This window comes from Molothrus ater, chromosome 26 (assembly GCF_012460135.2).
Source record: "Molothrus ater isolate BHLD 08-10-18 breed brown headed cowbird chromosome 26, BPBGC_Mater_1.1, whole genome shotgun sequence".
Lineage (NCBI taxonomy): Eukaryota > Metazoa > Chordata > Aves > Passeriformes > Icteridae > Molothrus > Molothrus ater.
The window spans coordinates 4,916,475-4,937,322 of NC_050503.2; the positions used below are offsets into that span (position 1 = coordinate 4,916,475).

The 20,848-nt window shown below is 70.6% G+C and overlaps 5 protein-coding genes and 1 non-coding gene across 6 annotated transcripts; 3 read left to right on the plus strand and 3 right to left on the minus strand.

Moving 5' to 3' along the window:
- Positions 1–22: 22 nt before the first annotated feature.
- MPND (MPN domain containing) lies at positions 23–3,665 on the minus strand. The gene is made up of 13 exons (XM_036399443.2): positions 3,618–3,665; positions 2,810–3,027; positions 2,225–2,455; positions 1,985–2,147; positions 1,830–1,914; positions 1,639–1,735; positions 1,447–1,519; positions 1,297–1,373; positions 1,052–1,220; positions 904–974; positions 705–794; positions 404–496; positions 23–319 (listed from the first exon to the last, which is right to left on the minus strand). Exons 1-13 carry the CDS (start codon positions 3,622–3,624, stop codon positions 233–235), a joined length of 1,461 nt encoding a protein of 486 aa, XP_036255336.1. The 5' UTR covers positions 3,625–3,665; the 3' UTR covers positions 23–232.
- Positions 3,666–4,125: 460 nt separating this feature from the next.
- Positions 4,126–5,312, plus strand: STAP2 (signal transducing adaptor family member 2). The gene is made up of 2 exons (XM_054517321.1): positions 4,126–4,332; positions 4,953–5,312. Exons 1-2 carry the CDS (start codon positions 4,240–4,242, stop codon positions 5,310–5,312), a joined length of 453 nt encoding a protein of 150 aa, XP_054373296.1. The 5' UTR covers positions 4,126–4,239.
- A 122-nt stretch (positions 5,313–5,434) lies between these two features.
- LOC118696840 (uncharacterized) lies at positions 5,435–6,178 on the plus strand. The gene is made up of 3 exons (XR_008508850.1): positions 5,435–5,551; positions 5,888–5,944; positions 6,018–6,178. It is a non-coding gene; the product is annotated as an uncharacterized LOC118696840 (transcript).
- A 2,309-nt stretch (positions 6,179–8,487) lies between these two features.
- Positions 8,488–13,573, minus strand: FSD1 (fibronectin type III and SPRY domain containing 1). The gene is made up of 13 exons (XM_036399439.1): positions 13,514–13,573; positions 12,711–12,818; positions 12,503–12,634; positions 11,984–12,085; positions 11,294–11,316; positions 10,969–11,090; positions 10,427–10,636; positions 10,207–10,305; positions 9,953–10,112; positions 9,796–9,875; positions 9,269–9,520; positions 8,852–8,940; positions 8,488–8,772 (listed from the first exon to the last, which is right to left on the minus strand). Exons 1-13 carry the CDS (start codon positions 13,523–13,525, stop codon positions 8,668–8,670), a joined length of 1,494 nt encoding a protein of 497 aa, XP_036255332.1. The 5' UTR covers positions 13,526–13,573; the 3' UTR covers positions 8,488–8,667.
- A 921-nt stretch (positions 13,574–14,494) lies between these two features.
- TMIGD2 (transmembrane and immunoglobulin domain containing 2) lies at positions 14,495–16,253 on the plus strand. The gene is made up of 5 exons (XM_036399169.1): positions 14,495–14,531; positions 15,088–15,453; positions 15,719–15,742; positions 15,837–15,929; positions 16,102–16,253. The coding sequence occupies exons 1-5, from the start codon at positions 14,495–14,497 to the stop codon at positions 16,251–16,253; spliced, it is 672 nt and encodes a 223-aa protein (XP_036255062.1).
- Positions 16,254–16,773: 520 nt separating this feature from the next.
- Positions 16,774–20,297, minus strand: SHD (Src homology 2 domain containing transforming protein D). Its single transcript, XM_054517372.1, has 6 exons — positions 20,079–20,297; positions 19,446–19,530; positions 19,152–19,364; positions 18,714–18,852; positions 17,662–17,781; positions 16,774–17,018 (listed from the first exon to the last, which is right to left on the minus strand). The coding sequence occupies exons 1-6, from the start codon at positions 20,268–20,270 to the stop codon at positions 16,832–16,834; spliced, it is 936 nt and encodes a 311-aa protein (XP_054373347.1). The 5' UTR covers positions 20,271–20,297; the 3' UTR covers positions 16,774–16,831.
- Between the last annotated feature and the right edge of the window lie 551 nt (positions 20,298–20,848).

Genomic DNA, 20,848 nt, shown 5'->3' on the forward strand with positions numbered 1-20,848 from the left:
CCCCAGCCACCAGAGCCACCTCTCAGGAACTGCTCTTTAATCAAACTACCACTTCCACAAACCACTGACCCACAGAGTCCCCACCGGCACGGCCGCCCCCGGGGCAGGGCGGGCCCGGCGGGCTCCGGGGAGCTCCGGGAGCTGCCCCGCGCCGGGCCCGGGAGAGCCCCGGGGCTGCGAGCCCCGCCCGGGCTGCGGGAGGCGCCTGGTCCGATCGAGGGGCCCCGGGCCCTCACCCGCTGAGCTTCAGCAGGCTGAAGATCTGCTCCAGGACGTGGCTGAAGCTCTGGTCTTTGGGGGTGCGGGAGGCCAGGGAGCCCTGAGGGGGGGGGAACCCCAGTTTGTTCCAGCACAGGGAATGGGTGCCCCAGCAAAGCCCCCGTGCCCTGCCAGCCCTTCCCACCTTCAGCTTGTCCAGGTAGGTCTGATCCTGACTCCACAGCTCCTGGAACTTCACCAGGTCGGGGGCTCCCTTATAGAACTCCACCAGCAGCGTCTGGGGGGGGACAGAGGGGCTGCAGCCCTGGGGGCGCCCCAAAGCCAGGCAGGGGGACCCCAAACCTGCGGCACCGAGGCCTCGGTGGGGGCTGGAGAAGGGGCTGCCACCATCACCAGGGCTAAGGGCAGGATGGGGACAAGTGGTGGGGTCCCAGCCTGCCCCCAGTGGGTTCGGGGGGCTTTGGGGGCCCCCACCCCTCTCTCACCATCTCCTGCACGACGTCGTTGGTGAGGAATCCGTCCTGGATGTAGGTGACCTCCACATCCATGGGGATCCCGTAGTCGTTGGGCCGTTGCTGGGGGACGGGGGAGCCAGGCAGGGGTCACTCCACAGCTCTGGCACCTGACACCACCCCGGGTGGCACCGGGTGGGGGGACCTCACCCCAAATTCTCCCCCACTTTACCTCTGGCGGTGGCATCACCCAGAAGGGCGCGATTTTGGACTCCACGCCGGGGTTGCCGTGGTAGAAGGGCCCTATGGGGACAGAGGGGGCTGGCACAGGGGGGTGGCAGCAGCCCCAGCGCCCTGGCAGCCCCGGGGGGCTCACGTACCGCAGATGAGCCCCAGGCAGGGCTGGAAGCCGTTGCCGCTGCCCTGCAGCTTGAGCTGGTAATCCATCTGCGCGTCGATGTCGTGCAGCGACGGCAGCGCGGGCCCGAAGGGGTGGCTGTGGTACCACCCCACCAGCGACAGCCCCCGCAGGAACAGGCTCTGGCAGATCTGAGGGGGGCACAAACCGTGGGTCCGGAGCCTCCAGAGCCCCCCGCCCGCCCCCCGGGCCGGATCTGCCCCTCACCTCCTCCTCCACAGCGCCCGCGGCTTCGGCGTCACCCAGGCGGGTCCGGCAGGGGAAGGCTCGAAGCACCGTCAGCACTGCGGGGACACGGGGCTGGGTGACAGCCCCGGCCCACGGCAGAGCCACCCCCACCCCCCAAACGCCACCTACGCTGGGTGTTGGTGTCCCAGCGCCCCCCCAGGTACCCCACCACTTCGCTCCGTGTCAGGTGGCTGTGGAAATCCTAAAGGAAAAGGTTAAAATCGGCGGTTTAGCACGAGAATAATGACACAAGGGACACCCCGCTGGCTGCAGGTGTCCCCAGTGCCATCAGCGATGGCCCAGCCTGGGGAGGGGACGCACCAGGAGCAGGAGGACGTTGCTGGAGATGGCCACGTTGAAGGGCTGGAATTTGTTGATGGCGGCAAAGGACGTCACCTCCACCAGGGTCTGGGGGTTCCTGGAAGAGCCACGGCCCCGCTGTCCCCGCTGTCCCCGCTGTCCCCGCTGTCCCCGCCCCTGCCGCGCCCCGGGGTCCCCTCGGTGTCCCCTACCTGGCCGAGTCGCGGGTGCCCAGGGTGCAGTAGCGGACGGGCACCCGGGGTTTCACCTCCAGCCTTTTCCCTGCGCCGCCGCCGTCTGCCAAGGACACGGTCCCGTCACCGCGGCCGCGCTGCCCGGGACCCCCGGCCCCCCCACGGCAGCTCACCCGTCCCCGCCGGCTCCGCCAGGCCCTTGCCCTGCTGCTTCTTGCTCCTCTCCTCCGGCTTTTTGGGAGCCGCCGGCTCCGGCACCGCCACCCGACCCTCCCTGGCCGCCTCCTCCTCCTCATCCTCGGGCAGCTCCTCCTCCTCGCCCTCGCTGGCCAAGCTCTGCGGGCACACGGGGCTGGCACCCAGCTCGTCCCCCGCAGCCTGGGGGTGCCAGGGGGAGGCGAGCCCGGTCCCACCTCCTCGGGGGGCGGCACGTTGGGCTGGTGCTTGCGCAGCCAGGCCGCCTTGTACTGGTCCAGCTTCTGGCCCTTGTAGCGCACGGAGGCCCAGCCGCAGCCCGACTTCTTGGCGGGGTTCACCAGGCGCTTGCAGTGCGTGGCCCAGGCGCTGGGCGAGTTGAAGACCTGCCCCGTCTCCTGCCAGGTGATCGTCCCGTCCGAGCCCAGGTCCCCCACGAACTTCTTGCCCTGGGGACAATGGCGGGAGTCACGTTCCCTTGTGCCCATCACTTCTCCCTCCGCCCCATCCCTTGTCCTCATCCCACATCCCCTGTCCTCAGCCTGTGTCCCGTTTCCCGTCCTTTTCCCTGGCCCATGTCTCCTGCCACATCTCTGTCTCCTGTCCCATCTCTGTTTCTTGACCCCCTCCTTATTCCCCGTCCCCATCCCTGTCCCCTGTCCCCATCCCTCTCCCTGTCCCCATCCCTGTTTCCTGTCCCCATCCCTGTCCCCTGTCCCCATCCCTCTCCCAGTCCCCATCCCTGTCCCCTGTCCCCATCCCTCTCCCCATCCCCAACCCTGTCCCCTTGTCCCCAGGCTCACCAGGTAGTAGATGGACAGGACGCCTCTGCCCGGCTCCAGGAGCCCGTCTCGGAGCAGGACCCTCAGGGTGATGCCCCTGCGGGTCAGCACCGCCCCCCGGGCCGCCCCCGCCGCCTTCGCCACCTCCGGCTCGGCCTCGGCCTCGTCCAGCCCCGGCTCCAGCTCATCCTCATCCTCCTCCAGACACTCGTCCCCGCCGGGGGAGGCGGCCGCCAGCGCTGCGCGGGGGACACCGTGAGACAGCACCCCCGGGTGTCCCCCCAGAGCTCCCTTGGGTGCCCCCCTTGGTTTCTGCCTGCGGATGGGGACACGGGGACAGGGACACACAGGGACACGGGGACACAAGCACGGAGGGGACACAAGGACGTGGAGGGGCAGGACACAGGGGCCGGAGGACTCGGGGATAGGAGAGGGGGACACTGACGTGGGGACAGGGGGGTGAGGACACAGGAGCGTGGCAATGAAGGACTGCGGGCACGGGGCCGGGGCTGGTGGGCACAGGAGCGGCCTGAGGGCTGTGGGGGCGGGATGTCCCCACCGAGGTCCCGCGGGAGCGCGCTCGGGCAGGTGCACGCGCGTGCCCCGGGTGTACGGGGGCGGGGGTGACCGGTGCGTGTCCCCGGCCGGGGCGCGTGTCCGTGCGCGCGTGTCCGGTTCCCGGTGCGTGTCCGGTGCCGGGTGCCCGCTGCGTGCCCGGTGTGCGCGTGCTCGGTACGTGTCCGGTGCCCGGTGCGTGCCCGGTGCGTGTCCGATTCCCCGTTCCCAGTTCCCGGTTCCCGGTTCCCGGTGCGCCCCCGCCCCCCGGTACCTGCCATGCTCCGCTCCCGCCGCTCCCGCCGCTCCCGCCTCCCCCCGGTGCGCGCGGCGGCGGCGGCGGCGACACGTGATGGGGCGGCCCCGGGCGCCCCGCCCCGCCCGGGGGGGTGAGGGGACACCGGCACCGGGGGCGGGGGGGGGACAGCCCCGCACCTGCAGCACCGGCGGGGGGGACACGGGGACTCAGCCCCGCACTGAGACACGGACCCCCCCTCCCGGCGGGACCCCCGCCCGCCGCCCCGGCCCCGGGAACGGGAACCGGGGGACACCGGCACCGGAACCGGGCGGGGGAACAGGCAGGAACCTGCTGGGTTCGGCCCCGCACCTGCCGCACCGGGCGGGGGACGGGGGGGCTCAGCCCCGCGCCGGTCACGGAGCCCCCGGCCCGGCCGGGACCCCCGGGAGGGGCACGGGGGACACCGGCAACGGGAGTGGGAACGGGAGCCTGTCGGGGGGCGCAGCCCCGCACCTGCTGCGTGCGAAGGGAGGGACACGGGGGCTCAGCCCCGCTCCGGGGATGGCCCGGCCCGGCCGGGACTCCCGCCCGCCGCCCTTCGCCCCGGGCCGGGCGGGGCCGGTACCGGGAACTGCGGCGGCTCCTGCGGGTGGCGGGGATGGAGCGGCCGATGGCGCTGCCCTGGGGGACCCGGCCCCGGGCCCGGCACTACTACGAGGGCTTCGTGGACAAGCGGGGGCCAGGTGATCAGGTGGGCGGCACGGCCGGGACCGACCCCGGCACCCCAGGACTGATCCCGGCACGCCCCAGCACCGACACCCGGGATACCCCGGGACCGAGCGCCAAGAGCGACCCTCGGGGGTACCCAGGGACCCCGGGACGGCTCCCGGCACTCCCGGGCACTGCCCCCCCCCCCCCCGGGACCGACTCCCCGTGTCCCCTCAGCCGCCCGGGGCCACCGGCCATGTTCCCTGCCGAGCCCGGGGCCGGTTCCCTGTTGCCGGTGCCGTTTCCCCGTTCCTGATGCCGTTTCCCTGTTCCTGATGCCGTTTCCCAGTTCCCGGTGCCGTTTCCCAGTTCCCGGTGCCGTTTCCCTGTTCCCGGTGCCGGTTCACGGTTCCCGGTGCGGTTTCCCTGTTCCCGGTGCCGTTTCCCTGTTCCCGGTGCCGTTTCCCGGTTCCCGGTACCGTTTCCCTGTTCCCGGTGCTGTTTCCTTGTTCCCGGTGCCGTTTCCGAGTTCCCGGTGCCGTTTCCCAGTTCCCGGTGCCGTTTCCCGGTGCCGTTTCCCTGTTCCCGGTGCCGTTTCCTTGTTCCCGGTGCCGTTTCCCGGTGCCGGTGCCGGTGCGGAGCTGAGCCCGTCTCTCCCCTCAGGGCTACCGGAGGGTCTGGGCCGGGCTGCGGGGGCTCAAACTCGCCTTCTACAGGCGGCCCCAGGACCACGAGGTACCGGGGCTCCTCCGGGCCGGATCCCCGGGCCGGGACCCCCGCGGGACCCCCCGAGGCTGGGGACACCCCCGGGCTGGGACCCCTCAGGGTGGGACTCCCAGGACAAGAACGTTTGGGTGGGACTGGGGGGGCTCCCCCAGGCTGGGACCTCTGGGATCTGCTGGGGTTGGGACCCCCAAGATTGGGACCCTCCCCTCCTGCCCGGGCCCTGGAGACGCCCCTGGGGCAGGATCCCCCCAGGGTGGGACCCCTGTGCCCCCTCCCCAAGCTGAGACTGTTTGGTGAAACGCCCCAGGATTGGGGACCCGTCCCCATAAGCCCCCGGGGCAGGGGCCCCCCGAGGATGGGACCTTCAGGTGACACTGGGGGGACCCTGCTGAGGGTGGGGGCGTCCCTGGGCCGGGGGTCCCACCCTTGGGTGCCCCCAGCCCCTGGAGCTGCTGGACCTGGGCGAGCTGGCGACCGTGCAGGCCAAGGATGGGGTGCTCATCCTCAGGCTGAGGGGACAAGAGGTGACAATGAAGGTGAGGGGCAGCCGGGGGGGCATTGGGGGTGCCTGATGGGGGGGATCTGGGGGTACAGAGGGGACAGGATTTCAGGATTGGGGGGATGAGGGGACTGGGTTTTGGGACAGGGGCTGCAGGGGGACACTGAGGAGCATAAGGGGAGGATTTAGGGACACAGAGGATTTTGGGACTGGGGAGATTGGAGAGCACAGGGGGAAGGACGTGGGGGGTACAGGGAATGCACAAGGATGGCGGGTTTTGGGATTTGGGGCCAGGTTTAGGGGCCTGTGGAGACCTGTGGGGGGACAAGGGACAGGGGACAGGCCACCCTCATGTCCCTGTGTCCCCCGGCAGATGGAGAGCTGGGAGACGCAGGAGATGTGGCGGGGATTCATCCTGACCATGGCCAAGGTGCGCACGGGGCTGCCCGGGGGTCCCGGGGTGACAGGGACCCCTCAGTGCCACCAGCCCGTGTCCCCCGCAGATGAAGATGCCCCGGGACCTGGCGCTGCTGCCCGGACACACATTCCAGCTGCTGCAGGCTCTGTGGGACGAGCGGGAGCGCAGGAAAACCTCCGTGACCGCGGCCACCCCCGTGTCACCGACCACGCCCGTGTCACCGACCACGCCCGTGTCACCGATCACCTCCGTGTCACCGATCACCTCCGTGTCACTGGACACCTCCGTGACCGCGGCCACCTCCGTGTCACCGACCACCTCCGTGTCACCGATCACCTCCGTGTCACTGGACACCTCCGTGACCGCGGCCACCTCCGTGTCACCGACCACCTCCGTGTCACCGGCCATCGCTGTGTCCCCGGCCACACCTGTGTCCCCGGCCACCCTCGTGTCCCCCAGCCCCTCTGAGCCGTGAGTTGGGGGTGTTGGGGGCTGGGGGGGGGTCCCCATCCTCCCTGGGGACCAGCATGGCCCAGCCGGGGGTGGCCCAATGTGGCCGGGCAGGGCTGAGGGTGACAGCGGGGGGGTCCCCAGGGCAGGGCCGGGGGTGACAGAGGGGGGTCCCCAGGGTCCCCAGCTGCTTTTTCCAGGTGACTCGAGCCGAGGCTGAGCTGCTGCTGGAACAGAGCGCGGGCAGGGGGAATCTCCTGCTGCGGCCCGGGGGACACGGCCAGGGCGTCTCGGTCACCACGCGCCAGGAGCTGGACGGGTCCGTGCCGGGGACACCGGGGGACATCGGGGGAGGGGGTCCCCAAGGGGGATGGGGGTGGCTCAGGGTGAGGGTCCCCATGGGGTGCGGGGTCCCAGGGTGAGCGGGGTCCCCTTGGGGGGGTCCCGGTTCGGTGGGTGGCCCCAGGGGAAGGTCCCCGTGCGAGGGGTGTCCCGCGGGCTGTGAGTGCCCCACAAAGGGGGTGCCCAGCCCCTGAGGCCGCCCCCCCGCAGGACAGCGGTGCTGAAGCACTACAGGGTGAAGAGAGAGCCCCAGGGTTACCTCATCGACCTGGAGACCCCGGTGAGTGACACGGGACAGGGCGGGGCTGGCACTGGGGACAGGGACCCCAACCCCGGGCACCCCCCTGAGCCGCCGGGGTGGGACCCTTGGGGTCACCCGAGGGACTGGCACCGTGTGGGCCGTGCCACCCCAGGGCTGGGCACCCCCAGGGAATCACCCAAGGGTGGCACCGAGGGGCTGGGGCCCCCCGAGGGCTGGGGCTCCAGGAACTGGGACCCCCAAGAGAAGGGACAGGGAGCCCCTCAGGTTTGGGATCCCCGGAACTGCAACCCCCAAAAGAAGGGACAACCCCCAAAAGAAGGACAAGTTTGGGACTCCCAAAAGAAGGGACAAGGAGCCCCTCAGGTTTGGGATCCCTGGGAACTGGGATACCCCAAAGGGCTGCAGCCAAGGGGGTGGGACCCCCCAACCCCGGGCCTGGGGCGCAGGGCAGGGGATGGGGGGCGCGGGGGGGTCCCCGAGTGACGGCCGCGTGTCCCCAGCACCGCTGCTCGTCGCTGGCGGAGGTGGCGCAGTTCTTCGTGCGGAGGAGCGAGGGCAGCCTGAGGCCCCTGGAGCCCGAGTACAGCTCCCAGCTGGGTGGGCACGGGGCTGGGGGCTCGGGGGGCTGGGGGACACTGCTGGGGTGCCGGGGACACCATTGGGGTGTCTGGGACAGTATTGGGGTGTCGGGGACAGTATTGGGGTGTCGGGGACACTACTGGGGTGTCTGGGACACTATTGGGGTGTCGGGAGCAGCCGTGGGAGGCTGGGGGGTACCTGGGGTACTGGGGGGTCGGGAGAGTTGGGGAGCAGAGCTGCTGGGGTGGCTCGGCCTGGGGGGGCTCAGAGGGGTCTGGGGGTGCCGGGGTGCAGACGGAGGGGCCGTGACTCCCCCCGTGCTCTGCTCCAGAGTTCGTGCCCATGAAGGGGGGGCCCCCCCCGGCTGCAGCCGCGCCCAGGCCGGCCCCGAGGAGGGGCAGGAGCCCCCTCGGTCTGGGGCTGGTGCCCGAGGAGCTGCTCTACATGAACGACCCCGGTGAGCCCAATGCGGGGGGGTGGAGGGGACACGATGGGCACCACGGGGGTGCCAGCATGGGGACACCGGGCCCTGTCACCGCCTTGGGGGGCAATGGGGGGGCAGAGGGGTTCTCTGCCAGGCACTCACAGCCCCCCCTTCCATGGCACAGGGAGGAGCCAGGAGCTGCTCAGGGAGCTGCACAGGAAGCTGCAGCAGCGCCAGGCTCAGTGATGGCGACACTCTGGGGACCCCCCCTCTGTGCCTGCAGCCAGCAGGGCCCCCCCTCACCCTCAGGGAAAGCTGTCCCCAGTGTCCCCAGTGTCCCCAGTGTCCCCGGGCCTGGGGTGACACTGCAGAGGGCAGGAACCCCCCCAAAATGTTTGTAAATAAAGAACCCTGTGCCCACCCAGCCCCATCCTGCTCCTGGCACCGTGGGGGTGTCACAGGGACCCCAAATCCCCCCGTGCCCCATCCACGGCCAGCTCACACCTACATCCCAATTTATTCTCCAGGCCAGAAGCAGCTCTCGGTGCTGGGGGGGCAACGAGCCCCGGCGACACGGGGGGCACGGAGTGGGGGGGCCGTGGGCAGCCCCGGGGCTGGCAGAGCCCCCTGGGCAGCGCTGGGGGTGGCAGGGGGGGTACATTCAGTGCTGTGCCCGCCTCAGGGCAGGCTGGAGCTGCTGGCGGTGCTGTTGCGCTTCTGCAGGCACCGCACGGCGCTGGGCACCTGCAGGCCTGAGGTCACCTGGAAGCTGCCACACCACACCTGGGGACACAGAGGGGGCTCAGGGGGCTGCAGGCAGCGCTGGCAGCCCCCCGGGACCCTCAGGCCTGCCCCCCCTTACCATGAAGGCTGGAAGCACTGGCTGTGAGAACTTGGCCTTGAAGGTGTGGAGCAGCTGCTTGGTGCGGGCATTGTAGAAGGACAGGAAACCTGTGGGGATGGGGGCACAGGTGGGCACGGGGTGAGCACAGCCCTGGCACAGCGCCCGGGGTGGTGACAGTGGCCACGGCGGTGACAATGGTGGTGGCAATGCCCATGGTGGACATTTGTGTCCATGCTGGAGTATGGACATGCTGGTGCCTGTGAGGTGCCAATGCCCATGATGGTGCCCCATGGTGGTGACGATGCCCACACTGATACCCATGGCAGTGACAATGCCCAGGGAGGTGCCAATGCCCACACTGCTACCCATGGAGGTGCCAAAGCCCACACTGAGGTGCCAATGCCCAGCCCAGCCCTGTCCCCAGCCCAGCCCCACCTTCGTGGAAGTTGCAGTAGACGCCGATGCAGTCGGGCACGGGCACGTCGAGCGCCTTGGCCTTGTTGTTGTGCTTGGCGCTGAAGCTGACCTGCAGCCAGTTGTTGAGGTGCAGGCACCAGGACGCCGGGGTCTTGCCCAGCTGGTCGAACTTGCCCAGGCTGCGGTAGGCCACGCCCACGCCGAAGGCTTTGCTGTCGCGGTCGTAGCGCACCTCCCAGTAGTGCTCGTCACCGTCGATCAGGGTGTCCCCTGCCATCAGGGGGTCCCCCGGGATCAGGATGTCCCCAGGGCACGGCCACGGCTCTGCCCGGGCCACCCGCGGCTGCCCCGCCCTGTGCCCACCCTGCCAGGGGTGACCCCTGCTTCCCTGGCACCCCCTCCTCAGTCACACCCCTGGGTGCCCAAACCCCCCAGGCCAGGTGCCCAAACCAATCCTAGGTGCCCAAATCCCCCAGGCCAGGTGCCCCTCTCACCCAGCAGCACCCCTGGGTGCCCAAATCCCCCAGGCCAGGTGCCCCTCTCACCCAGCACCGTGTAGGACTCCGCAGTGAAGCGATCGCGGCCCCCGCGGCCCAGGGACATCCTCTTGGGCGACTGCACCACCCTGGCACACAGGGACAGGGCAGGGTTGGCACTGCCAGGCCCCAGGGGCCGTGCAGGGGGGCCCGGGGGTGGCATTACCTGGCAGGGGAGTTGGCAGGGGAGGCCGTCCTGCCCTTGCCATCCTTCTCACGGGCCTTGACGTCCTGCAGCTTCCCGCCCGTGGCGTCCCACTCCACGCTCAGCTCCTCCACCCGCAGGTTCTGGTGGCACGTGCTGGCGTCCAGCCGGAACATGAACGCTGGGGACAGCCCCTGTCAGCGGTGCCTGGGCCCCCAGCACCCCACAGAGCTGGCAAAGGGGGTACACGGGCACCTGGCACCCCCCAGACCCACCTCTGGTCTCCAGAGTGACCGGCTCGGAAAACTCGCCCGCCACCGCCTTGTTACACGCCCGCACCCGAAAATTCATGTACTTCATGTCAAACTTCAGCCCTGTGGACACAGCGGGGTCACAGGCTGGGCCACCAGGAGGGCACTGCCACCCCCGTGTCCCCTGCAGAGCCTGGGGCAGCCCCAGCACCCGCCTGAGGCCGGTGGCACCCGGTGCCCTCACCAGTGAGGGTGTACTCAGTGCCCTTGATGCCCTCGATGACCATCCAGGGCTGGTCCTCCTTGGCACGGGGGGGCCCCTCGAAGTTGGTCCTGCGGTACTCCAGCACGTAGTGGTCGATCTTGCTGTCGTCGTCGGGCATCCTCCAGGCCAGGGTCACACAGTTATCGGCCACCAGCGACTCGGCCAGGTCGATCTCGGGGGCGCTGGGCACTGCCCGCAGGAGCAGCCGTGCCAGTGTCCCCCCTCCCTGCCACACAGGGGTTCCCCAGCACTCCCGGGCACCCCCAGGGCTCCCCCAGACCCCACTGAGCTCACAGACCTCAGGCGTGGCACCCCTGGCACCCAGAGACCCCCAGCACGGCCCCCACTGCCCCCCTGAGCACAGCACCCAAACCCCTCATGCTGCCCCCATCCCTGGCACCTTCCTGCCCCTCTGGGAAGGCACCCCAGGCCTGGCACTGCCCCACGCCATGCCCCCCTCCCCGGTGCCAGGCTGGCCATGCCCTGCCCTGTCCCCCCGTGTCCCCCTGCCCTGGCAGTACCTGGCAGGAAGGCCAGGGCCTGCAGCAGGCGCCGCTCCTGGGCGAAATCCACCATCAGGTGGCTCATGTTGTCACTGACCTTGGCCTTGAGCGACAGCCGGAAGGCCGGGGCCATCGTCACACTGTGCCGGACAGGGACAGGGCTCAGCAGGGCCGGGCACCCCCCTGCCCTGCTGGGCCCCGGGGAGGGTGGGCACAGCCACCCCAGCAGCCACAGGGCCACCCCAGCACCCTCGGGACCACCCCTGTGGGGCCCTGGCTGTGGGGAGGAGGAGGAGGAGGAGGAGGAGGAGAGGTTAGTGGGTGGGGGCTCGGGGGGCCGTACCTATCCTTGATCTGTTTGGCCGCCTTGTGAGCGCAGAGGGAAAGAGGAGGAGAAAAGCAGCAGTGAGGCAGCAGAGCCGGGCACAGGGGGGCACGTGCGGGACCTGTACCAGCTGTGGCACCCAGCAGGACAGCATCCCTGCATCCCACAGCATCCCAGGGCGTGCCAGGGCATCCCACAGCATCCCACAGCATCCCAGAGCATGCCAGGGCATCCCAGAGCATCCCAGAGTATCCCACAGCATCCCTGCATCCCAGAGTATCCCTGCATCCCACAGCATCCCACAGCATCCCTGCATCCCTGAGCATCCCTGAATCCCAGAGCATCTCACAGCATCCCACAGCATCCCACAGCATGCCTGAGCATCCCCGAATCCCAGAGCACCCCTGCATCCCGCAGTGGTTCCCCTGGCACAGCACCCCTGCACCCCCATGGCACAGCACCCCCTGGCACAGCATCCTTTGTGCCCTGTGGCCCTGCCATGGTGCCCTGTGTCACCCTGGGGTCAGCCCGGGTGTCCCCGCTCCCACCCAGCCCTCCCAGGCACAGCCAGCCCAGCACGGCCCCAGCACAGAGAGAAAAGGGGTGCCCAGCCCCGGGTGGCATCGAGCGGGTGGCAAGGGGGAGGTCAGGACACCCCCAGCATGGGGACAGCAGGGCAGGGCCACCCCTGGCACCGCGGGGACCCACCTGGGAGAAGTCTTGGTGGTTGGCCGTGCCCAGGGCCTGGTTGGCCGCCTCCAGCAGCTCCTCGGAGCTCTCCAGGGCCTTGGAGCACGCCACGAGCTGGGCCTGCCCGGGAGGGAGGGCAGAGGGCAGAGCTGGGGGGCTCCAGGCTGGGGGGGGTTCCCGGGCCAGGGGGCTCCGGGCAGGGTGGGTCCCGGGATGGGAGGGGCTCCGGGCTGAGGGGGCCCTGGGCTGGGGGGGATCCGGGCTGGGCGGGTTCCAGGCCGGGAAGGGCTCTGGGCCAGGGGATCTCCGGGCTGGGTGGGTTCCAGGCTGGGGGGCTCTGGGCCAGAGGAGGGTCCAGGCTGGGGGGGCGGTGTTCCGGGGCTGGGGGGTCCTGAGCTGGAGGGCCCCAGGCAGGGGGACTCTGGGCTGAGGGGGCTCCGGGCCAGGGGGCGGCTCTGGGCCGCGCTGGTCCCAGGCTGGGTGGGCTCTGCGCTGGGAGGGCCTCCGGGGCCAGAGGGGCTCCGTGCCGGGGCTCACCTGCAGCTCGTAGGTGCGGCTGGCTCGCTCCTGCTTGATCTTCATCACCATGTCCTCCTTGAGCTCGTCCAGCAGCGCGTAGAGCGACTGGAACTCGGCCTCCAGGTCCTGCTGCGCCCGCGCCGAGTTGGCCTGGGCACAACGGCGGGGCCTGAGCGGGGGCGGCCCCGCGGGGCCCCGGGGAGCGCGGGGGGCCGGCCGGGGCTACCTCCACGTTCTGGAGCATCTGCTTGAGGGAGTAGATGAAGTTCTGGATCTCCTCATTCTTCACGGCGAGGGTGGTGATGATCTTGCGCAGAGACTCCTGCCCGGCGCCCTGCAGCGGCCGTCAGTGCCCGCGGGCCCCGCGCTGCCCCCGGGGCCCGGGCCCGCCGTGCCAGCCGTGCCAGGCTGTGCCGGGCCGTGCCAGGCTGTGCCGGGCCGTGCCAGGCGCCGCGGGGACCCGGCCGGGCTGCCCGGCATGGCGGGGCCATGACTTGGCAGTGTGTGAGTGTGAGTGTGAGTGTGAGCGTGCCAGCCCCGAGCCCCCTGCTCCCCTCCGTGCCCCCCCAGCCCTCCCGCACCCCTCCCTCCCTCCGGTGCCACCCTGAACCCCTCAGCCCTCCATCCATGCTCCACACCTGCGCTCCTCATCCCTCCTTCTCCATCCCCTCTTCCTCCATCCCTCCTTCCTCTTCCTCCCATCCCTCCTTCCCATCCCTCCATCCCCACTTCCTCCATCCCTCCTTCCTCCCTTCCTTCCTTCCTCTTCCTCCCATCCCTCCAGCCCCATCCCTCCATCCCCACTTCCTCCATCCCTCCAGCCCTTCCTCCTTCATCTCTCCCTCTCCATCCCTCCCTCCTCCCTCCCTCCCTCCACCCGTCCATCCCCTCTCCCTCCATCCCTCCCTCCCTCCATCCTCCATCCTCCATCCTGCCCGCCCCCCCCGCTCCATCCCCTCCTCCTGCCGCTCCCGGTTCCTGCTCCGTGCCCCGGTTCCTCCCGCCGGTGCCGGGGGGTGCGGGCCGTACCTGGTCGCCCATTCCGGGCCGGCCCCGCCGCGCTCGGCCCCGCCGACACCAACAAAGGGGGAGCGGCGCCCCCGCCCCGCCCCGGCCCCGCCCCGGCCCGGCCCCGCGCCCCGGGGCATGCTGGGAGTTGTAGTCCGGGAGGGGAGGCTGCGACCCCCGCGGGTGGCGAGCGCCGGGCCGGGGCTGGGGGCGAGGGGAAGGGGGGACATTGTCACCCCACAGGGGGGGGACACTGTCACAGTGCGGGGGGGGTCCCAGATCAGGAAGCCTGACGCCCCCCCCCAAAGCCCCCTCGGGGGGCAGGAGGGGCTCCCCTGCTCCGGGGGATCAGAGGAAGTCCCCAAGGGGCTCCTCCCCAGGCTGGAGCGGAGCCAGGATCAAGGTGGAGCCTGAGGAGGTGCTGTCACCTGTCCTCGCTCTGGATGGTGTCCCATATCCCTGTCCAAATCCCTGTCCAAATCCCTGTCTCCAATCGCATCACTGTCCCCATTCACGTGCCATCACTGTCCCCCATCCCTGTCCCCATCACTGTCCCTATTCCTGTCCCCATCACTGTCCCTATTCCTGTTCCCATCCCTGTCCAAATCCCTGTCCCCAATCGCATCCCTGTCCCCATCCCTGTCCCTATCACTGTCCCCATCACTGTCCCTATCACTGTCCCATTCCTGTCCCCATCACTGTCCCATTCCTGTCCCCATCGCTGTCCCATTCCTGTCCCCATCACTGTCCCATTCTTGTCCCCATCCCTGCCAAATACTCATCCCAAACCTCCCGCCCATGTCCCCATCTCTCCCCCCCTCTGGTGCCACTGTCTGTCCCTGTCACCTCCCCCGTTCACAGGGCCGGAAGCCACAGTGTCACAGTGAGCTGGCCCGGGTGACGCTGGGCCAGGAGGCTTTGGGGACAGGGACAGCGTGGGGCTGGGACCCCTCGGGGATGCAGCCCCTCGGAGGGGGTGGCTGGGCCGGCCCTGGAGGGGGGATGTGGCAGCTCGGGGTCCTCATCCCCCTCCTTGGAGGTGAGTGGGGGACAAGGCTGGCTGGGGGACAGTGGGGACAGTGGGGACAGTGCCAGGGGCCCTGTGGCGGTGCTGTGGGGTTGGGGACAGGCCACCCAGGGGACACTGCGGGGGCACGGGGCTCAGGCTGGCCCATGTGTGACAGCCGGGGTGAGGGGGGACATCTGTCCTGGGGGGGAGACCAGAGAGGGGCTGGGGACACAGAGGGAGGGACAGACATGGGGACAGAGTGGGTGACATGGCTGTGGCAGGGACGGACAGGATGGAGACGGTGGGGCTGGATGGGGGGGACAGGGTGGGGGGCACACAGCGTCAGTGGGGACAGGAAGGTGACAGTGGTGGGGGACAGGATGGGGTGTGTGGTCAGAGGTGACAGGGGATGTGTGGGCAGCGAGCCTGGAGCGTCACCGTCTCCTATCCCCGGCGGGTGGGGTTTGGGGGTGCCATCTATCCCCCGTGACCCCGGGGTGCCATCTGTGACCCCAGGGGTGCCACCCGTCCCCCCGTGACCCCGGGGTGCCATCCATCCCCCGTGACCCCGGGGCTGTCCCCACAGCGGGCGCCCTGTGGGTGACCCAGGAGCCGGACGAGCTGCAGGTGACCGCGGGTGACACGGTGGCCCTGCAGTGCCAGGTGGAGGTGGCCGAGGGCGGGGTCCAGCTGCGGATGGAGTGGCTGCGGGACGGGGGGCTCGGGGTGCTCTGTGCCACCCGCCTGCACCTTGGCACCCCCATGGCCCCGTCCCCCTGTCCCTGCTGTGCCCCGGGGGGGGCATGGCTGGCCTGGCACCCCCCCCGGGCCACCCTCAGCCTCCCGCAGGTGCAGAGCAACAACAGCGGGCGCTACCTGTGCCGGGTGACCCTGGAGATCCCGCGGCTCGACACCGCCACCGGCAACGGCACCGAGCTCCGCGTCACCCCCGGTACCACCCCCGGTACCACCCGGGACCGCCCGGGACCGCCCGGTACCGCGGGGGGCAGGGGGGACCGCGGGGGTGGCATTGCCGAGGGGCTTGGGGGGGTCACCAGCAGGGTGGGTGAGGTCCCTTGGGGGAGATTCCGGGGGGGTTTTGGGTGGCCACAGTGAGGAGGGACAGGGATGGGGACAAAACAGGGACTGGGACTGGGACAGGGACGGGGACAGGGACAGGGACTGGGACATCTCTGACTGCTTTCCCCTCACCGCAGCAGCTCTCGGAGGACATCAGCCAGGTAACTGTGTCCCCCTGTCCCTGCTGTGCCCTCCAGCCCGGTCCCACCGTGTCCGTGTCCCCGGGCCGGGGGTGACCCTGGGCTGTGCTTGCAGCGCTGCTCTGGGCGCTCCTGGCGGGCCTGGGGGGCACCGCCCTTCTCCTGGGGATGGCCCTGCTCGGCCAGCGCTGCTGTCACAGGAGCCCAGGTACCCCTGTCCCCGAATTCCCCTCCCCAACACCCAAACCCCCCGTGCCCACCTGCCCCACGTTTCCCTGACCCCAAACCCCCCTGCTCGTCCCCCCCCCCACCGCCATGCCCCACTCCGGACACCCGCGTGTCCCCTGAGGGTCCTGGCTGACAGCAGTGACCCCCAACAGGCGCTGTGCACCCCGGCTCGCCCGTCTACCTGAACGTGGGGTCCTCCTCGGCGCGGGGCCCCCCAAAGTCGCCGCCCCCCGAGCCGAAGCTCAGCCCGTACCAGCGGGAGCCGCGGCGGGCACGGGGCCCCCCCCTGCCCCCCCGGCCCTGAGGGTGCCTCACAGCCTCCCCCGGCTCTGCCTTCCTCAGGAAACCCCCCAAAAAAAGGCGTTTGGCAGCATCCTGTCAGCCGGCTCGGCGTCCTCTGTGTCCCCCCGCCCCCGGGCCATCCGGTGCCATCCGGTGCCATCCGGTGCCTCGCCGGCCACTGCGCGGTGTCCCCTGTGCCGCAGGGGTGACAGGGACCCCTCGTTCAGGGGAAGCCGCTCTGCTGTCCCCTGGGCTCCTGCTTAGTGTCACCCGGCGCCTGAGGGATGTGCTGGGGGGGTGGGAAGCAAGGACCCCGCCCCGGGGTGGCAGTGCCACCACCTTGTCCTGCCTTCCCCAGGGATCCCACAGAGTTGGGTGCCCAGGCGCACCAGCGGCGCCCATTCCTGTCCCTGTCCTTGTCCCCATCCCTTTCTCCTCCCTGTCCCTGATCCCCCCCGCCCACATCCCCATCTCTGCCCCAAAAACTCCTCCCCAAATCCCCGTCCGCCAAATCCCGCTCGGAGGCACCACAGCGTCCCCGGCCCGGTGTGACACGGCGGTTTAATGGGGCGGGGGGCGCGGGCGGGGGGGGTCCCGGGCTCACAGGGGCTGCACGGCCACGGGGTAGAGCAGGGACAGGTGGCGGGCACCGCGCACCGGCAGCGCCCGCGCCGTGTAGTGCCCCACGGCCGCCGGCACCGACGGGAAGGCGGCCCCGGCCCGGCCCAGCGTGAAGTGCTGCTCCCGGGTCCGCGTCAGCTTCACGTGCACGAAACCCTGGCTGCTCCTGCGGGATAACGGGAAATGAGGCACGGGAACGGGAGAACGGGAGAATGGGAACGGGATAACGGGAAATGAGGCACGGGAACGGGAGAATGGGAATGGGATAATGGGAAATGAGGCACGGGAACAGGAGAATGGGAGAACTGGAATGGGAACAAGAATGGGAATGGGATAATGGGATAACTGGAACAGGAACGGGAACAGGAACGGGATAATGGGATAATGGGATGGGATGGGATAATGGGATGGGATAGTGGGATGGGATAATGGGATGGTGTAGGATGGGGATTGGGATAAGGTGGGGATCTGGACAGGGATGAGGTGCGGGGTGGAGGCTGGGACAGGGAGGGGGGACAAGGATAGGGGTGGTGATGGGGTAGGAATAGGAATGGGAATAAGGGTGAGGACTGGCATGGAGATTGGGGCACAGATGGGGACAGCAGTGGGGATGAGGACAGGGATGGGGACCACACCCAGAGCAGGGGTGGCACTACTCCAGGCGAGGGATCCCGGGTCACCTCCAGCCTGTGCCACGCATGGGGACACGCCAGCATATCCCCGGGGGGCTGGCACAGCCAAACACGGCTCCAAGCCCCACTGCCAGCCTGGCACGGCCCCTGGCAGGCTGTGCCCGTGTCCCTGCTCACCTGAGGGACAGCGAGTAGTCCTCGGGGCTGGTCTCGCAGTCCCGCACCAGGAAGCTGCCCTCGCGGCACAGCGCCAGCAGCGTCTCTGCGCCCGCCCGCCCGATGGGGCCGTGGTACCAGCTGGGCACAGAGGGGCCATGGGCACCCCCCGGGCCATGGGGGACCCAACCACACCATGGGGCACCCCCCGGGCCACGGGGAACCCCCTGGGCCATGGGGCACCCAAGCATCCTATGGGCCACCCAACCACACCATGGGCTACCCAACCACGCCATGGGCTACCCAACCACACCATGGGGCACCCAACCACACCATGGGCTACCCAACCATGCCATGGGGCACCCAACCATGCCATGGGCTACCCAACCACACCATGGGGCACCCAAACACACCATGGGCTACCCAACCATGCTATGGGCCACCCAGCCATGCCATGGGCTACCCAACCACACCATGGGGCACCCAAACACACCATGGGCTACCCAACCATGCTATGGGCCACCCAGCCATGCCATGGGCTACCCAACCACACCATGGGGCACCCAAACACACCATGGGCTACCCAACCATGCCATGGGCCACCCAGCCATGCCATGGGCTACCCAACCACACCATGGGGCACCCAACCACACCATGGGGCACCCAACCACGCCATGGGCTACCCAACCACACCATGGGCCACCCAACCACACCATGGGGCACCCAACCACACCATGGGCCACCCAACTATCCCATGGGCCACCCAACTATCCAATGGGCCACCCAAGCATCCTATGGGACACCCAACCATGCTATGGGCCACCCAAACACGGCACCCAACATGCCATGGGGCACCCAACTATGACATGGGGCACCCAAACATCCTGTGGGGCACCCAACCCCATGGGGATTCACCCAGGACACTGGGCCCTCCACACCCCCTGGGGACCCATCCATGCCAAAGGGCCCAACCACACCAAGGGACACCCCAAGGGACACAGGGTTTGCCCCCGTGCCACGCTGTGTGACCGGGACACCGCAGGTGCCACCCCACGGGACGCCCCCAGACTCACGCCTGCTTCTCCAGGGGCAGCGAGGTGTCCACGTGCCGGGGGCTGGGGGGGCAGGCGGGCCGGGGGCCGCCGGGGGCGCGGGGGGAGCGCGGCAGCGGCCGGGACAGGCTGGGGGAGCGCTCGGGGCTCTCAAACTGCACTGCGGGGACAAAGGGGCGTCACCCAGCTCCTCGCAGTGCCACGAAGGAACGGCCCAGAGGTGGCTCTGCCCTGCCGTGGTGTCCCATTGCTGGGGGAGTGCTCTGGGGGGCACGGGGTATTGGGGTGGCACAGGTACATGGGGGGGGGACCCCAGGATGCTGGGGGATGCTGAGGTCCAGGACTGATACCCATGGAAGCTGAGGGATGTAGGGTTGGGGGACCCTGGGGGTGTCCCCACAAGGAGGAGGGAGCCAGGAGCGGCACCCAGCCCGAGGTGGCAGCCGGGGGCTCTGTCACCTGCGAACGCCCGTGAGATGTGATCCTTCTTCCACTCCCAGGGCTGGTCGTACTCGTCGGCCGGGCGCTCGTCGTCGCGGGGGAGGCGGCTCTCGCGGGCCGGGGGTGCCCCCGGGCTGTCCCCGGCCGTGTCCCACTCCTCGGAGGGGGTGTCGTACAGCTGGGGACCCCGGCGCGGCCGCACCCGCCGGCCCTCGCCCTGCCGCGGGCACCCTGGGCATGGGGAACGGGGCGGTGGGAAGCGCCCGGGACCCCCGCGGGGGTGCTGGGGGTGCCCGGGGTGTCACCACCCACCTGTGGCCTCCTCGTCGCAGCCGCCCTCGGGCGCCGGGTCCTGCTCACCCTCGAAGGGCTCCGAGTACTCGCTCTCACCTGGGCCCTGGGGGGGGCTCCGGGTGGGACGGGACCCCCACTGCCCCCCCCCCCCCGTGCCCCCCCGGTCCCCGGGTGCCTTCACGGGACCCTTGGGGCTCCCACACCCCGACACGCGTGTCCCCGGCCCCGGCCCCACTCCCGCCCACCCGGTCCCTTTGTCCCCCAGCCCCTCTCCCCCTCTCCCCTTCCCCCTCTCCCAGTGCCTCCACCATCCCCAGCCGCCCCCCAGTTCCCTCTCCAGTGACCCCAGCTCCCCCCTGGCTGCCCCCCCGACCCCCTGGCTCTCCCCGGTTCCCGCTCTCCCGGTCCCTATTCCCGGCCGCTCTCCGTCCCCATCCCCGTTCCCCATCTCCCCCATCCCCTCCGGTCCCCAGCCCCCGCCGTTCGCCGCTGTCCGCTCACACCTGCCCGACTCCCCCCGCTCCCCCCGGTGCCCCCCGTTCCCCTTCCCCGGCCCCCCACCCTCTGCCCCGCCGCCCTCCCCGCTCCTGGCGCTCGGCTGCGGCTCCCGCCCGGTGCCCCCGGTGCCCCCCCGGTGCCCCCCGCCCGTACCTGCTGCAGGCGGCGGGGGCCGCCCCCCACCCGCACGAGGCGGTGGCGCGGGGAGGCGGCGGGGCCGCGGAGCGCGGCGGCGGCGGGGGCGGCGGCGGGGGGGCCCCCGGGACCGCTGTAGTCGGGCTGGGGCGGGCGCGGGGGGGAGCGCCGGGCCCCCCGGCCCAGGTACTCCCGGAGCCACTTGGCCATGGCGGGGAGCGGCACCGGCAGCGCCGGGACGGCCGGGACCCAGCGGCACCGGGACCCGCCGGGACCCCCCCGCCGCCGCCGCCGCCGCCGGAGCCGCCGCCGGAGCCGCTTTGTGTCGCCGCCGCGCGCGGCGCGGACCGGAGCCCCCGAAACCCCCCCGCGCCCGCCTCGCCGGGGGCACCGGCACGGGGGGGGTGAGACCACCGAGGGGACAGCGGCAGGGACAGCGAGGGCGACACGGAGGGACCCCCGAGTGGCGGGGGGCACCGGGACCCCCGAGTGACACCGGGCGGTTCCTCCCCGGTCACAGCGGGACATGGGGGGGGGGGGGTCACCGGGACCCCCAGACCCCGGCGATGGGATCCCCCCCCCCCGCAATGGGGCTGGGGGCGTGCAAGGCTTTAGGGGGAACAACGACCCCCCCCATCTCCATCACCCCGCCCGGGGAGCTCATCCTGGGGGGCACGGGGGGCTCTGCTCCCCCCTGCCGCGGGGTTTGGGGGGGGCTCAGGCACCACACGGGGGGGCAGGAGGTTGGGACCCCCCCAGCCCTGCCCTGAGTCCCCTCCTGGCATTGT